This window comes from Periophthalmus magnuspinnatus, chromosome 13 (assembly GCF_009829125.3).
Source record: "Periophthalmus magnuspinnatus isolate fPerMag1 chromosome 13, fPerMag1.2.pri, whole genome shotgun sequence".
In the NCBI taxonomy this organism is placed as follows: domain Eukaryota; kingdom Metazoa; phylum Chordata; class Actinopteri; order Gobiiformes; family Gobiidae; genus Periophthalmus; species Periophthalmus magnuspinnatus.
In genome coordinates, this window is record NC_047138.1 from 29,914,837 (window position 1) to 29,932,241 (window position 17,405).

At 43.6% G+C, this 17,405-nt stretch overlaps 1 protein-coding gene across 1 annotated transcript in view; it reads left to right on the plus strand.

Annotated features, from left to right (window-relative positions):
• Positions 1-17,405, plus strand: part of LOC117379909 (seizure protein 6 homolog) — a 74,721-nt gene that overhangs the window by 31,421 nt on the left and 25,895 nt on the right. Inside the window, 5 exon segments of the mRNA XM_055225824.1 lie at positions 7,882-8,067; positions 9,494-9,662; positions 10,766-10,932; positions 13,058-13,252; positions 14,748-14,886. Of these exon segments, the coding sequence (XP_055081799.1) occupies positions 7,882-8,067; positions 9,494-9,662; positions 10,766-10,932; positions 13,058-13,252; positions 14,748-14,886 (856 nt within the window).

A 17,405-nucleotide genomic window follows, 5' to 3' on the forward strand; every position in this document is an offset into this window, starting at 1 on the left:
GAATTCTTGCTAGCTTTTGATAATTTGAATGCCAGCAAAAAACCTGCCTTGGTACTTGACTCTTGAATCACTGTTTGCCGGTGAAAAAAATATTGCTGAGTCTGTAAAATGGCCGCCAACTACGCTAGCAAGCAGTCGACACGGGAGTGGGCGGTTCCTGCGCTGACTGCTTGCTAGTGCTGCAAAGTGATGGCTGATATTTTACTCTTTGAAACCCGTGATATATTATCATATCAGGCACACAACCTTTGATGGGACTTCAGTGAAAAAAATATTTAGTTGTCCGCTATTAAATACTCGCCGCTCACTATCCACTTTTTTCCACTAAGCTCATTTGTGCAAAAGGGCTGATAAGAAAAAAAGAGTAACACACACGAACAAGGTTGAAGTAGCTCAAGTGCGCCATCTTTTGGGGAAATGGCATTACAAGGGAAAGGTAAATTGAACAAGTTTTACCCCTACCCATGTTTACATAGTTTGGTTACGTTCTGCGGGCCGGATTAATAAGTCCAACGGGCCGTGTGTGGCCCCCGGGCTGCAGTTTTCCCACCCCGGGGCTAGTAGGTTAATTATTTATATATACAGTTTATGGTCTTGCCCCAGTACTGATCTATTATATAAGCAGCTCTTGGGCTCAAAATAACACTGGCCCACAGACGCCGGCCCACAGACGGCGACCCACAGACGCCGGCCCACAGACGCCGGCCCACAGACACTGCTGGTCGACCTGGAAACCTACCCTGTCCTCCGATTGCGACTCCGCCACCTCATGTCTGTGTCACTTATCCCAAAAGTCGGCAGTGTTCATGTGAGTGGACCGGAGGGTTAGACAGTAATCTGATTTCTCCCGGCCTGGGACCATAATCTGATTTCTCCAGTGTCTGCAGCCTGAGTCGGAGCTACAAACAGGTGAATCAGGTCCCATGAGGAGCGGGGTCTTTAGCGTGGACTTTTCTGACCTTTTCACACGTTTCTATCATATCTTCATATCTTTATCCCGAGTCTACACTGTGAAATCAAACTGTCGCGTCCAATCCACCATCATTTTTGGGGGTCAGTATTTATCCGTTAGACTTTTCCTTTGCACTAGTGGGAAATATTTGATTATTTTTCTGTTCTACGATGAGATTTGAGCTGTAAACGGTCGAATTATGAACTTATGAACTCGTTTTTTTTTTTGTTTTTTTTTGCAGATTTAGAATACTTTTTGAGCATCATTTTACTTCACAATTTGGTTTGAACATTATCGTTTATCATCTATATTTACTTCAGGAATACTTCATCAATGTCATCAGTTTAAAGTGGATTTGACAGTTTTTCATGTTTTTAATCATTATTTCTTGTGGTAAATGTTTATCACAGTTTTACGCCAGTTAAGTGTCAGTTTCTGAAAAAAAAACCAAAACGTACGAAAATATACGTCAACAACACGGAACATTCCATCCAACAACAGTTTGCGTACAAGGAAGCCGTTTTCTTGCAGCTTAAACCATAGACTGTATATATAAATGGACATAGCTAACCCGCTAGCCGCCGCGTTTAAATACCAAGTCCTGGTGTTTTTATTTCGCTATTGTGTCTATAAATCAAGATGTAAACATTAATAACAGACAAATCAGGCGCGTTCTTACCCCAACGTCGTTCCCGCTAGCGTTAGCAACAGGTTAGCTAAGCGCCCGCTCCCTGGTAAAGCATCGGTGCGGACGGGAATCGGCGTTACCTTCAACAACCTCGCTCCGGATTGGCTCTTTGGTCGCTATGATACTCGCGGTTGGATTTCCAAATATAGAGAGTTTAAACGAGAGAGAAATGTGAGAAAATGTTAATGTCCGTATGAGAAAAGTGTATAAAGTGTGTGGTGAGGGGTTTTACAGTAAAAAAACAGAATAATTGTAAAAAATAAAGCTGATACTTCGCCGATTTTGTTATTTTTAGGACGTAACCCCTGCGACACACGATGGACCACTGTACAGTTGTTACCTCTTTATTTTTCTCGTCATCGTCCATGCGTTTTAACTCAAAAAAGACTGAATTATGCACAAATTTAGAGTTACTTTGGGGTCTAATTGTGGTTGTATACTTTTTTTCAGTCCCTTAACTCATATAAGGAGAGCAGATTGGACTGTTTTTATACCCGAGGAAGGACAGAACAAAAAAAAACAACACTGTGTTAATAAAAGTCAACCAAGAGTGAGACAGTGTACGAGAGTTTTTCCAACCTTTCAGTCAAGTATTTTGAGAGATGCAATACAAATTCAAGGTTGCGTGATTTCTTATGGGTTTTCTTTATGTTCATATTCGTCAAAACATAAAAATATTCCAGGCAAATAGTGATCCAAACAAACTTGTCTTGTGTAAAGTGTGTAGCGGCAGAGCTTACCCTGATCCAGTCACAGTGCGTCCCTGTGGGCCCATTATCGCCGTACCGCACTGACACAGGACAAACGGTCCACACTGGACACATGTGTCTCTTGCCCTATTTGTATCTGTATCTTGTAATATCACTTGTAGTTTGCAGTGTGGATGAAGTGTCTTGCCTAAGGACACAATTACTGCTGCTCCTCTGTGGTGTCTGGTGGTCCCTGCGGTGTCCCGTCCAAAGACTGACCAGGGATTAACCGGGGACTAACCAGGGACTGACCAGGGACTAACCAGGGACTAACCAGGGATTAACCGGGGACTAACCAGGGATTAACAGGGGACTAACTGGGGACTAAACGGGGACTAACCTGGGACTAACCGGGCACTAATAGGGGACTAACCGGGGACTAACCTAAACGCAGGGTTTTAAGTGACAAGTTTCAACACTGTCCATGTAGTAGTAGTAATAGTAGTAGTTCTTGTAGTAGTAGCAGTGGTAGTAGTAGTTGTTGTTGTTCTTGTAGTAGTAGTAGATCTTGTAGTAGTTGCAGTAATAGCAGTAGTAGTAGTGGTAGTGGTTGCTGATCTTGTAGTAGTTGCAGTAGTCGTATTTGTTGTTCTTACAGTAGTAGTAGTGGTAGTTGCAGTATTAGTAGTAGTAGTAGTAGTAATTGTAGTAATAGTAGTAATTATGGTAGTAATAGGTGTTGTTTGTGTAGTAGTAGTTCTTGTTATAGTAGCAGTAATGGTAGTACTAGTAGTAGAAGTAGTAGTAGTAGCAGCAGCAGCAGTAGTAGTAATTGTAATAATAGTAGTAATGGTAGTAGTAGTTGTTGTTATTGTTATAGTAGCAGTAATGGTACTACTAGTAATTGCAGTAGTAGTAGTACTTGTAGTAGTAGTAGTTGCAGTATTAGTAGTAATAATTGTACTAATAGCAGTAATGGTAGTAAAAGAAGTTGCTGTAGTAGTACTTGTTCTTGCACTGGTAGTAGTAGTAGTAGTAGCTGCAGTATTATTAGTAGCAACTGTAGTAATAGTAGTTGTTCTTGTAGTAGTAGTAGTGGTAGTACTAGTAGTTGTTGTTATTGTTGTTTTTGTGGTAGTTGCAGTTGTAGTAATTGCAGTAGCAGTAGTAAAAGAAGTAATTGCTGTAGTAGTAGCAGTTTTTGTAATAGTTGCAGCAGTAGTAGTATTAGTAGTTTCCATCATAGTAATAGTAATAGTAGTAGCAGTAGCAGTTGTTGTATTTGCCATCATCGTAGTAGTAGTATTAGCAGTAGTTGAAGTAGGCGTGGTTTCTGTCGAAGTTCTCCACTATGCCACGTGGCTACCTTTGTTTATTTCCTGTTTTCATGTGTCTCCCACGCGTTGTCCTTTCTCTTTCTTTTTCTTTTTACGATACTTGTACAATACTACAACGGCCGAGACTTGTAAAATAATCGCTGTACTTTTCTTTCAGCTCAACACTCTTGGGTCACATTTGCAGCGGCGTTTTGTACATAGAAAAACACCTCCAAAATAATTGCTTGTCTCTGGCCGTGTTCCATCTCCCCGTGTGCCAATCCCAATCCCCTGGAACTACTCTTTATCGCGGATGTAACAACCTAGCATCGCGGCTAAAACTGCAGCATATCAATAACTTTCCATTAAACGCTAGCATGAAAAATCGCTCCGTGCAGCCGGACGACAAGACAAAGAGACGTAGCTAGCATTTTAGCGCGAGAAGGCAATTTGTCCTTTTGAAAGCAGGGTTAGCGATGTTGTTAAGCTAGCATTGCGCTTTTATGTGTTTTCCCAGTCCGCAGGGAGGTTTTATTTAGCAGGTTTTTGTCGGATGATAGCCGAGTTCGACCCGTGGGAGGTCAGAGCAGAGACGGCAGATGCGGTGGTCACAAAATGGTGTAATGAGGGAACGAATAAAAACTGAAAGCTAACAGGCCATTATGTTGTTTTGGGAGGGACAGTAAAACAGGACGTGTGCGACTGGACACAGAGGGGTTGGCAAATGATGGAGGACTGTGTCTAATAATAATAATAGTAATTTTTTGTAAGGTTTTTTTGTTGATCCAATCACAGCTGCTTATGAGTGGCATGTTTTTAAATAGAGGTTATGCAGATCATCACTAAATACCAAGTTTTTATAATAAGCAACGTTATGTGAGTCAGTGGTGAGTAATATTTTCTCCTGTAAGAGCTCAAAAACTGTTGCAGAAGTAGTAGTAGTTGTTTTTGCAATAGTAATAGTAGTTGTAGTAGTAGTAGTAGTAGTAGTTCTTCTTGTAGTAGTTGTAGTAGTAATAGTTCTTTCACACGAAAATGTGAAAGAGCTGCTACAGTTTAATAACAAATACAAACACTACATCTCTGCTAAATATCTAATTTGTACCTGACATCTAAAACAAGAAAGTCAAGTCAACAGTTGTAGAAAACCAGTAAACAGTTAAATTAATAGTTAGATAAACAGTTAACACTTAGCTAAATGGTTAATATTTGGCTAAACAGTTAACAGTTAGATAAATGTTTAACTGTTAGCTTAACACTTAGATAAACAGTTAACAGTTAAGCTAAACGATTAATAGTTAAACTAAACAGTTAACAGTTAGCTAAACGGTTAACAATTAGCTTAACAGTTAAAAGCTAAATGGTTAACAGTTAAGCTAAACAGTTAACAGTTAGCTAAACAGTTAAGCTAAACAGTTAAGCTAAATGGTAAACAGTTAAGCTAAACAGTTAACTGTTAAACTAAACAGTTAAGGGTTAAGCTAAGCGGTTAACAATTAAGCTAAACAGTTAAAAGTTAAACTAAACGGTTAACAGTTAAGCTAAGCAGTTAACTGTTAAGCTAAACGGTTAACAGTTTAGCTAACTGTTCCACTAACTGTTAATAGTTAAGCTAGCTAAACAGGCACACTGTAAACTATGCTCACATTTATCACTTATACAGACTTTGAGATCACTCCTTAAATAACATGTTTTCTAGTCCGTGTGTCCGTGTTGCCAGATATGCTGTTTTCCCGCGGGACTGGGCAGCTCTAAGAGCTACGGCGGATGAAATATAGAGTCTGCGGGTTTGGCCAGAGCTATTTTCCACATAAAAACTATTGATTTTAGAATAATCTTAATGATAGTCTTGAATTTCAGTGACAAATCTTCATACTGAAAGCCATCAGCGCTCTGTGGAACTTCTATTTAAGTGTGAGAAAGGGTAGGGGGCGGTGCTGTGAGGAAGGGGGCGGGGCTGTGTGAGCGGGGGAACACTACTTTCATAAATACAGTGAAAATGCCCGCCGCACCATACGTTCCGTGAGTTTTGGGACATTTTTCAGCAGCTCTTGTGCGGATTGGGTCGCTGAAGCCTTGGAATTATTGTGGGATGAGTTGAAGTGTCCTTTATCGATAAAACAAATGATCAAAATATCATCTTTTGAATGGAAAAAAAATGTCTGAGCAGCCAGTCTAGAAGGCTGTCTTTGACAAACCTCCTCCTAACTTGAGACGGTCCAACCACAACCGCTAATGCCCGAGACATCTCCCTTCAAAAACTCCCTTCAACGGTGTTGTTTTCTTGTTGCCATGTTGCTTCTTACTCATAAGGCGCCATGTTTGTTTTGACATGAACGGATCATGCGTCTCTCTGATTGGTTTATTCACCTGTCAATCACGCCCTGTGATATGTAACGTTTTGCCAAAGCGTGTTGACCTGGCTGGACATGAAGCGTAAACACATGTATACGTTGAGTACCCCTAGCTTACTGTTTGAGTGATGCTGTGGATCTAGCTCCTACTCCGGCCTCTGTGTTCCCCTAATGAGAAATACAATACAGACTAACAGAACCGCTCTTATCTCTATTAGCGGCGGCGTGTAGCAGCTAGCATCCCCGCGCGGTGCTAACTCTCCGCTGCCACTCGCGGGTGTCATTTATTGGCCTGCTTAATCTCCCGACATATTTTCAGCTGGAGGCAGTGGCCGGTCCCCTGCGCACGCGATCGATGGGAGTTTTACTGTCAAGTCTAACAATAAAACTGGGGCGATTACAGAGCGGAGCGAGGCTCTTTAGCACATACTGTATTATTTAGGCTGAGCAGGGCAGGAGGAGCAGGGGAGAGGGGAGGAAGCACTCAACACTGTTAGTTATAAGGGTCTGTGGGTTAGTTACACATACTCAGTCAGGAGAAGCGTACCCAAGGGAGGAGATGGGAAAAAGCCTTGTTTTACAAACTACATAAGTAACAACGAGGATGCAATAAAACCATAGACAGTATATTTAAATGGACATAGCTAACCCGCTAGGTGCTGTTCAACATTTTGGGGATTTTAATTTGCTATTTTGTCTGAAGGTCTCAGTGCAGTTTAATAGCAGGACTGGTCAGGTAGAGTCATCAGTTTGAGGTGAGTAACAGCCCTCAGGACAAAAGTGTCCCTTATCTGTGTCCTGCAGCCTGGGACACACTCCAGGGAGAGACACTTAGGTCAGCATAATTACAATATCTACTTTTCTTCAATATATGGAAACTGGTACAATATATTTTGGGGCACAGTATTTCTGGTGTGTACATTTTCTTTGTGAAGCTAATTTTTAAACTGTATTTGTTGCAGCTCAGCTTTATCGCAGTACATCTCTGTAGCCATGTACCTTTTTTCTAAATTTGTAATGATAGATCTCAAGCCAGGTGAAATCTGGACACAACAGGAAAATGTCTCCCAAGCCCCACTCTTAATCCGCTCTTTTGTTTCGGTGGGTTACGAAATTGTTGGCCATTGTTTGCATTTCCTCTGGAAAGTTCTCAGCTAAATCTGGTTTAATAAGTGTAAGAAAACCAGTATATGAAAAACAAGGCAGTTACTCGTTCAGTCTGAGCGAGGAAGTTTAGTCACATCTATTTTTATTTAAATCAAAACACCAATGGCATGATTAACGTTTTTATTAAAGGCTCCTGAAAATGTGTTATTTAAATCTGTTTTGTGTTTCTTCTGCCTCCCCCTTCTCTCTCTCTCTGCCCTGTCTCTTTGTCCTCTCTCTTCTCTCTCTTTGGCCTCTGTTCTCTCTCTGTGTCCTCTCTTCTCTCTCTGTCCTCTATCCTCTCTCTTCTTTCTCTCTGTCCTCTCTCTTCTCTCTCTCCATCCTCTCTCTGTCCTCTATCCACTCTCTTCTTTCTTTCTGTCCTCTCTCTTCTCTTTCTGTCCTCTCTTCTCTCTGTCATCTCTTTTCTCTCTCTGTCCTCTCTTCTCTCTCTCTCTGTCCTCTCTCATCTCTCTCTGTCCTTTCTCTTCTCTTTCTGGCCTCTCTCTGTCCTTTCTCGTCTCTCTGTCCCCTCTCTTCTCTTTCTGGCCTCTCTCCTCTCCCTCTGTCCTCTCTCTCTGTCCTCTCTCATCTCTCTCTGTCCTTTCTCTTCTCTTTCTGGCCTCTCTCTGTCCTCTCTCATCTGTCTCTGTCCTCTCTCTTCTCTTTCTGGCCTCTCTTTCTCTGTCCTCTCTGTCTCTATCCTCTCTTTCTTTCCTTCTCTTTCTCTCTGCAGCATTCGTCCTGAGCTGCCCGTTCCCCTCCTCTCCCCCCTTCGCTCAGGTCTCTGTGAGCAGTCTTCACTCGGGGGGTCAGGCCTTCTTCTCCTGTCTGACCGGATATCAGCTCCAGGGGCCCCGTGTACTCACCTGCCGCAACGCTACCACCCCCTACTGGAGTGGCAAGGAACCACGCTGCCTCGGTAAGAGCCGCAACGCAAACTCCTAAACCACAACCTCATTTTAATAAGTGCTCTATCCAAATTTGACTATTAAAATAAATAACAAAATTCTCTTTTCTCTCTCTTTGCCCTTTCTTTACATGTTTCCCTTCTTTCTTTCCCCCTTTTTTTGTCCTCTCCCTCCATCCCGCCTCCCTGCTGTTTCTTTCCCCTCTGTCTTCTTTCTCCCTCTGTCGTTCTCTCTCTGACCTACCTCTTCCCATCTTTCACCTCTCTTTCTCTCCCCCTCTTTTTGTCTTCTCCCTCTGTCCTGCCTCCCTGCTCTGTCTTCCCCCTCTCTTTGCGCTTCTCTTTCTTCTCTGTCTACTTTCCTTCTCCCTCTCTCTCCCCCGCTTTTTGTCTTCTCCCTCTGTCCCACCTCCCCGTTTTCATTCTCCCTCTTTGCCCCTCTTTCCCCTCTTTTTCTTCTCTTTGTCCCTCTCTGTCTTTCTCTCTCTGACCCACCTCTCCCCATCTTTCCCCTCTCTTTCGCTCCCCCTCTTTTGGTCTTTTCACTCTGCCCCACCTGCCCACTCTCTCTTTCTCTGTCTTTGCCCCTCTTTCCCCTCTCTTTCTTCTCTCTGCTTCCCTTCTCTCTCTCTTTGAACCCCCTCTCTTTCTTCTCTCTGACCCCCCTCTCTTTCTTCTCTCTCTGACCCCCCTCTCTTTCTTCTCTCTCTGACCCCCCTCTGTCGTCTCTCTGATCCCCTTCTCCCCCTCTGATCCCCTCTCTTTCTTCTCTCTCTGACCTCCCTCTGTCCCCTCTCTTTCTTCTCTCTCTGACCCCCCTCTCCCCCTCTGTCTCCTCTCTTTCTTCTCTCTGACCCCCTTCTCCCCCTCTCTTTCTGCTCTCTCTGACCCCCCTCTCTTTCTTCTCTCTCTGACCACCCTCTCTTCCTCTGTCCCCTCTCTTTCTTCTCTCTCTGACCCCCTCTCTTCTCTCTCTGACCCCCCTCTCTTTCTTCTCTCTCTGACCCCCCTCTCTTCCTCTGTCCCCTCTCTTTCTTCTCTCTCTGACCCCCTCTCTTTCTTCTTTCTCTGACCCCCTTCTCCCCCTCTGTCTCCTCTCTTTCTTCTCTCTGACCCCCTTCTCCCCCTCTCTTTCTGCTCTCTCTGACCCCCCTCTCTTTCTTCTCTCTCTGACCACCCTCTCCTCCTCTGTCCCCTCTCTTTCTTCTCTCTCTGACCCCCTCTCCCCCTCTCTTTCTTCTCTCTCTGACCCCCCTCTCTTCTCTCTCTGACCCCCCTCTCCTCCTCTGTCCCCTCTCTTTCTTCTCTCTCTGCCCCCCCTCTCCTCCTCTGTCCCCTCTCTTTCTTCTCTCTCTGACCCCACCTCTCTTTCTTCTCTCTCTGACCCCCCTCTCTTTCTTCTCTCTCTCTGCCCTCCTTCTCTCTCTCTCTCTCTCAGCGGCGTGCGGGGGTCTTCTGTCTAACGTCTCCGTGGGGCGGATCATCTCTCCTGGATTCCCCTCAAACTACAGCAACAACCTGACCTGCCACTGGCTCCTGCACGCCCCCACTGGACACAGGCTGCATGTGCACTTTGAGAAGGTCGCTCTGGCTGAAGACGACGACCGGTGAGACCAACCTCCGATTATAACGACTCAACTGAACTTACAACAGCTCAACAGGTCCTATATTACGCAAAATTGACTCTTGTTATAATATTCCCTCCTCAAAAACAGACCTGGAGTTGTGTTTTGTTTCATTCACACATGTTTGAGTCACACTTTATTATTAGACTGTTACATCTCCAAAGCTCAAAATGCTCTGTTCCACCTTGTGATGTCATGAAGTGGTAGTTTTTTAAGTTAACATCTCCTTTTACCTGTAGTTCAGTAGTAGATTGGCAAATCCGGGGCCGCATTGATCCAAATGATTCTAGTGAAGGTGTGTGGAGTTAAAAAAACACAGTGGAGCACTTCCTGTATTACCACATGATGACATCACAAGGTGGAACAGAGTGTTTTCTCTTTGAGGGAAGAAGAACTCAACCGAAATACGCAGGGTTTGTGTGTTAAACATGTGTGAGTGAAACAAAACACAACTCCAGGTGTGTTTGTGACGAGGAAACAACATGATAACATAGATCAGAGAAGAGCGTAATCTGTCCTTTAAAGATGGTGATCTGTTTAATCCATAAGACACGAAAATATGATCTTATTTTGGTTTTAGTCTCTTAAAGATGCTCTTATTGTTTAAAAATTGTATTACATCATAACTGAGCCTGAACCTACAGAGAGAGACACGTACAGAGAGTCTCACTGTCAGTTTGAGAGAGTCATGTGACGCTCATTCTGCCTTCTGATTGGATAATTGTCTTGAACCAAAACACCAAATTATAACAGAACAAACCTGGATATCAGTGTTTTATGGGAACGTCCAAACATTGCAAATACACAACACCAAAATTAGGACTAAACTGGGACTAAATTTGGGACTAAACCAGGACTAAACCGTGACTAGAACAGGACCGAATCAAGTCTACATCAGGACTAAACTGGACTTCAACCAAACAAGTATAAACGCACCAAGAATCGTAGTTGCAGTAGTAGTACAGTACTGGTATTAGGTGGTGTAGTAGTAATAGCAAGAAGTTATATTTTAGTTTTGTTTTGGCCATGGTCAGTTAAAGTTATAATGGTATTTCCTCTTGTCTCTTTCGTGTTTTTGTGTCGAGGTTGGTGATTAAGAATGGGAACAGCATTGACGCCGCGGTGTTGTACGACTCGTATGAAGTCGAGTACCTCCCAAACGAGGGCCTGCTCAGCTCCTCCAGGTTCCTGTTCATCGAATTCACTACAGACGCAACGGGGACCTCTACTGGTGTGGCCCTCAGATATCAGGGTGAGCTCACACACACACAGACAGACCACTCCGGAGGTTATACGTGTTTACATGTTTGATACACCGACGCATGGAGGGTGGGATAGGTGGCGCTCACGTTGTATCGCGCTATTGTAGAATGATCCCTATAGGCCTCGTTTAAACTGAGCTGGAGGACAGGTCGGAATTATTTGCTGTTTTTACTGACAGAAAACTGGCTGAAATCTCGCTATTAAAATCACCCAAGCTTTTCATTGACCATTAGAAACAAGTGCACAGGATCAAGATGGATTCTCATCGTTACCTTCAATATCTGGAATTCCGACTGCGAGTATCATAGCAACCAAAGAGCCAATCTGGAGCGAAGCTGTTACCTCGCATCGCTGGTTTGATAAGCTGTCAATCAAACCTGTTGTTAACCTTATTGGGATGAACGAAGGCGCCTGATTTGTCTGTTATTAATGTTCATATCTACTAGTAACTGCTACTACTACCAGATAAAAAAAAAATCATATCTTTTAAGGAGACTTATTATGCAAAATCAGTAAACGGACACTGCTTACTACTACTTTGTTCAAATTTATTTCCATAATCTGTGATGTAAGGAGGATTCGGCAGTGTCACATCACCATTTTGGCACAAATGGAAAAAAAAGTTGGTGCTAATATAATCTGTAGCTATCCATCAGAGGGGCCGGCACCACTGCACTTTTGTTGTGATGATGTTTACGGCGACGTCAGCTCCCATTGGACACCGCAGAAGTCAGCAGATGAATATTGTGACTTAAAATGTCCAAATTATAACATAATGATTCAAAGGTTTCGTCATAGTCTGTTTATATAAATGGACATAGCTAACCTGCTAGCTGCTGCGTTCCAAATAGGAAGTGATCATGGGCGTGATTCCGGCTCCATCGACTCTGGCTCCATCGACTCTGGCTCCAAACTGCTTTCACTTTACAATGAAAAACTGTGTCCTCTCTCTGTACCTGCTGCTGTCAGACTCGTCATTTTGGTCTTAAAATGTTTGTGTTTTTATTTCACTATTGTGTCTGTAAATCAAGATATGAACATTAATAACAGACAAATCAGGCGCCTTCTTTCCCCGAGGTCACTCCTGCTAGCGTTAGGTGGAGGTGTGGGCAGGAATGAGTGTCATTGTCGTAAAGCTGGCTAATCGGACCAAGAAACGCAAGACTCGGGGAGAATTTACAGTGTTTATTTACAGGTTGTGAAAATACAATCAATAATGTGGGTTGATCTGGCGATGGGACAGGGGCAAGGATCCAGGGGCAGGACGGGGCGTGTGGGAGAGACGGCGGCGCTGGAGTGGGGAGCAAGATGCGAGCCGGGGTCCGGGAACCTGGGGCGCAGAGGCGGAGACAGGTCGACCAGAGCCAGGGAGAAGAGCAGGGTGGGGTCCAGAAACATGGAGTGCAGAGATGAGACAAGACAAGACTGTACCAGGACTGGGAAGCAGGAGCAGAGCCAGGAGCGCGTAAGCTGGGACGGTCCAGAGAGCAGGATCTGAAGAGTAGCATAAAAATTCCAATGAGCAAGGTAACGAGAGCAAAAATACCAAAAAGCAAGAGCAAGCTAGATATTCACGTTGACACGCGGACGATCTGGCACCGTGTGTCTGGTCCTCGCTCCTTTTATCCACGGCAGGTGATGTTGATTGTGCTGATGAGCTGCAGGTGCGCGCGGGAGGAGCCGGGGCTCAGCCCAGCTCCGGCTCCGGCAGGTGGGAGGAGGGAAGGGGCAGGACAGGAGACAAGACATGGAGCAGAAAATGTGGCTTGTGACAGTTATCTTCTGCAAACTCGCTCTGTATTGGCTTTTTGGTTGCTATGATACTTGTGGTCAGAACTCCAAATACGTAACTCTGCTCCAAATTAGCCGCTATACCTGCTCTAGCCTCGATGAGCTTCATTTGACTGGAGCTGAACGCTGTGGGTGAATCACACTCACTTAGTTCACTTCTTTATACAGTCTATGTGCGTCATAGATTCTAACTATATAGCAGACACAAGCACAATAGGTCTTCTTTAAATTAATAAAGCATATTTTTATTTGGTTTTCCTTCTGTTATGAGCACTGTATTTTGCTCATTGAAAATAATCCCGTCTCTGTCTCTCTGTCTACAGCGTTTGCTCCGGGCCACTGCTACGAGCCCTTTGTGAAGTATGGGAACATGACCAGCAGTGACCCCTCCTGGGCAGTGGGGGCAGTAGTGGAGTTCTCGTGTGAGGCGGGTTACACTCTGGAGCAGGGGTCGGTCAGCATAGAGTGCACCAACCCCGACGACCCGCAATGGAACGACACCGAACCCGCCTGTAGAGGTCAGACATGCTCAGGTTATATTAGGAAAATTTAATAAAACAAAAGGGGCAGAATGTAAATCAAATGGACCACTTTAAAAATGAACTTAAAGTGGGACTGAACACCTCATCCCTGCCCATCACCGCATTTCAAATGGAGCTCAACAGTCCCGCCCCTTTGAAGTCCGCTCCGGTTTTCCATTCATTTTTTCCGTAGACTTCTTGAAAGATGCTAACCTGCTATATGCTAACTAGTTATAATAATAATGATAGTTACCACAGAGCTGATTAGCCCTGAGCAGCTTTTAAACTTTTAATTATATATATTTTTTGGAAAGTCTATGGGGAAAAATGAATGGGAATTTTACTTCCATAACCACAGTTGTGCTCCTAAAGTGGGCAGTACCTGTGGCCTAAAGGGGAGAGTGAGGTGGAGGAGGGGGCGGGGTCTGGAGGACTAAAGGGGGGAGTGAGGGGGGAGGAGGGGCGGGGTCTGGAGGACTAAAGAGGAGAGTGAGGGGGAGGAGGGGGCGGGGTCTGGAGGACTAAAGAGGAGAGTGAGGGGGAGGAGGGGGCGGGGTCTGGATGACTAAAGGGGGGAGTGAGGGAGGAGGGGTCTGGAGGACTAAAGGGGAGAGTGAAGGAGGAGGGGCAGGGTCTGGAGGACTAAAGGGGAGAGTGAGGGGGAGGAGGGGGCGGGGTCTGGATGACTAAAGGGGGGAGTGAGGGAGGAGGGGGCGGGGTCTGGAGGACTAAAGGGGAGAGTGAGGGGGAGGGGTCTGGAGGACTAAAGGGGAGAGTGAAGGAGGAGGGGCAGGGTCTGGAGGACTAAAGGGGAGAATGAGGGGGGAGGAAGAGATAGAAATTTAAAGCTAAACTTAAGAACATTCTCTATAAATATCCAACCCATTGTCCATCAGACCCAGTTACGTCTTATCTCTGTGAATGGGCAATGTATTTTAATGCAATAAAAACTGTATATAACAAAAAAGGCTTTTATTTTAGTTTAAAAAGGACAGTAGCTACAAGATTAAAGTAGTATCCTGATTACGTAAACAAAACTTTCCCTTTTACCTCGAAGTGCTGCTTTCATTACTTAACCGTGTATATGATGTTTGAATATCTGCTATAGGAATATCTACTGTTTCTAGTCATTTTGGGCAATGTTAGTCCAATCTAGGTGAATTTGCAGCTTTCAAAAACTGCCTCCAGTGACCTTAGAGATTTGAAGTAGTTGGTGACATCCCAAAAGACTGCCCTGTTTACAACCAGGTGTTTCTGATCACAAACACCTGGCTGCAGGGGCGGAGTTTGAAGTGTGGATACCTGTTAGACCAATCACACTGTTCCTTATACCTCCAGACCTCCTCCTCCCCCCTCACTCTCCCCTTTACTCCTCCAGGTACTGCCCAGTTTAGCAGCTCTATTGGAAAAGTGATTATGGTCGCAGTTTAGCCCCACTTTAAACTCTCTTTCCTGGTTTTTCCTTGTATGTCCTGTGTATGTCGTGGTGCAGCGGTGTGCAGTGGGGAGATCACAGACTCGGTGGGCGTGGTTTTGTCTCCAAACTGGCCAGAAGCTTATGACCGAGGACAGGACTGTATCTGGGGCATCCACGTGGAGGAGGACAAGAGGCTCATGATCGATATACAAGTGTGAGTACTACAAATACTACATATACTACGCGTAAAGATCATAGACTGTATATATAAACGGAAGTAGCTAACCTTCCTAGCCGCCTTCCTACTTGCGTTACAAGTAGGAAGTGAGCATCGGTGCGTTTCCGGCTCCATCGACTTTGGCTTCAGTTCACTTTCTATTGAAAAACTGTGTCCCTCTTTCTGTAACTGCTGCTGTCAGACTCGACATTTTGGTCTTAAATGTTCGTATTAACCCGCTCTACATGATCCTGGTGTTTTTATTCCGCTATTGTGTCTGTAAATCAAGATATGAACATGAAGTGAAGGGGCCTTATCTTCAACAACCTCGCTTCTGATTGGCTCTTCGGTTGCTATGATATTCACAGTCGGAATTCCAAATATCGAACTCTGCTACAGATTAGCCGCTATAGCTGCTCTAGCCTCGATGAGCCTCATTTGACTGGAGCCGAACGCTGTGGGTGACGTCGCACTCACTTAGTCCACTTTGTCCACTTCTTTTCTCTTCTATGATTATAAATAAACAGACGTCATATAGTACTAAGGATGTTTTAAAATAGCAGTTTCCATCATGTGATTCAAAGACAAACATATTTTTTGGTTAAAACTGGCCATTAATTTACACACAAGGAAAATTAACCATACAGGTATCGAAAAGCAGGTAACGTTAAAGGTCCTAATTACACAAAACTGACTCTTGTAGCTTTAAGTCATGTTATAATAGTGTTACCTCCTCAAAAACAGACCTGGGGTTGTGTTTTGTTTCATTCACACATGTTTGAGTCACACTTTATTATTAGTCTGTTACATCTCCAAAGCTCAAAATGCTCTGTTCCACCTTGTGATGTCATGAAGTGGTAGTTTTCAAGTGAACTGCTCCTTTTAATTCAGTAGACTGACAATTCCAGGACTGAACTGATCCAGATGATTCTAGTGAAGGTGTGTGGAGTTTAAAAACACAGTGGAGCACTTCCTGTATTACCACATGATGACATCACAAAGTGGAACAGAGTGTTTTTTGTCTAAATCATACAAGTTAAAACTTTAGAATTGTTTTGTGTTTTTCCATAGTTTAATAAAATCTATACTGAGTCTGTTGCTATAGAACCGTTTGAAAAGCATCTGCGTCGTCAAACATGGCGTCCTCTCGTCCTGTAAGTGTCTGTATCACGTCTCCATCTTAATCATTAAATCACCCTCTTTATGTTGAAACACAGCCCCCGCAGCCTCCCCCCTCACGAGCGCTCCTCTCCTGTTATTAAATATTACATCACACACAACAGCGTCTGATAAGAAACCACTGGAGAGGGGAGGTCAAAGGTTAATTGGCTGGAAACTCATTAGACCTGAATGTTATGTTTGTGCGTCTCCTCGTCGTCGTCGCTCTGTGTTGTAAATACATCATGTAGCTGTTTGCCACGGTAATGTGTTAGCTTCTGTTGCTATGAAAAGGGATAAAATGTTATGTTTTTGACAGTTTTATGTTTTATTTTATGGTGTAAGTTGAGATAAGTAGGTTAGAAATGTGTTTTTAAAAGTACTTCTGCCAACACGTTAACTACCACAAAACTCTTTCCTAACTCTAATTTTAACCATTTCCATCACCTTAACATAATCATGTTCTTAAATGTGTTCTTAAATAATGGGGACTGTGCAATGAGTGGAATGTGCAACTATGTGAAATGTGCAATGAGTGGAATGTGCGTTTTTTATTCTGACCCCTTTATGACCCCAGCCCTTTGGACAACAGATGTAAATTAGCCTTTGGCTATAATATGGTGTGTTTACTTTCATGTTGAATCATGTCTGTTCATTAACATTCACTGTCCCAATCAAATAAATAAATAAATAGATAAAAAATAAATAAATTTAACCAAAGCCCCATCTTAACTATTTGCCTAGGCCTAAACGTTAATATAATCTGTTTCCTAACTTTTAAAAATAACTATGTTCCTAAACTTCATCTCTTTAAAACAGCCTCCATGCACAATAGCATGTTAGCTAAGCAGTAGCATGTTAGCTAGCTCACTGTGTCTCAAAGCTAACAGACACTTTTATCAAAATCAGAAAACATAAAATAAACCTATTAAAATTCAGATGAATTTGTGGTGTTGTTTTATATTTATTATGCCTCAGAATTAGCATTAGCATTAGCATTGAGACACAAACATGTCTCTGTCTAAACACAGAAGTGTCTCTGGTGAAGTGTTTGTTTTATTTGTGTTGTGTTTAACATGTTGTCAATGACATCCAACCACTCCTCCCTGTCCACTATCTGACCCTAACCCCATAACCTCTGACCCCTGACCCCTAACCCACCTGCAGCTCCCTGTCCTCTGTCTGACCTTTAAATATTTATTCATTTTAACATGACTCGGCAAAAACCTCATGAAGATAAAACTGTACAGGATGTAACAAAGTGGTTACTGGACGTGGTTGTGCACAACAGAGAGTCATTTGACCAAAGCAGAGCGTCTCTCCAGACCTGACAGCATCAACAAACAGAGATAATTCTT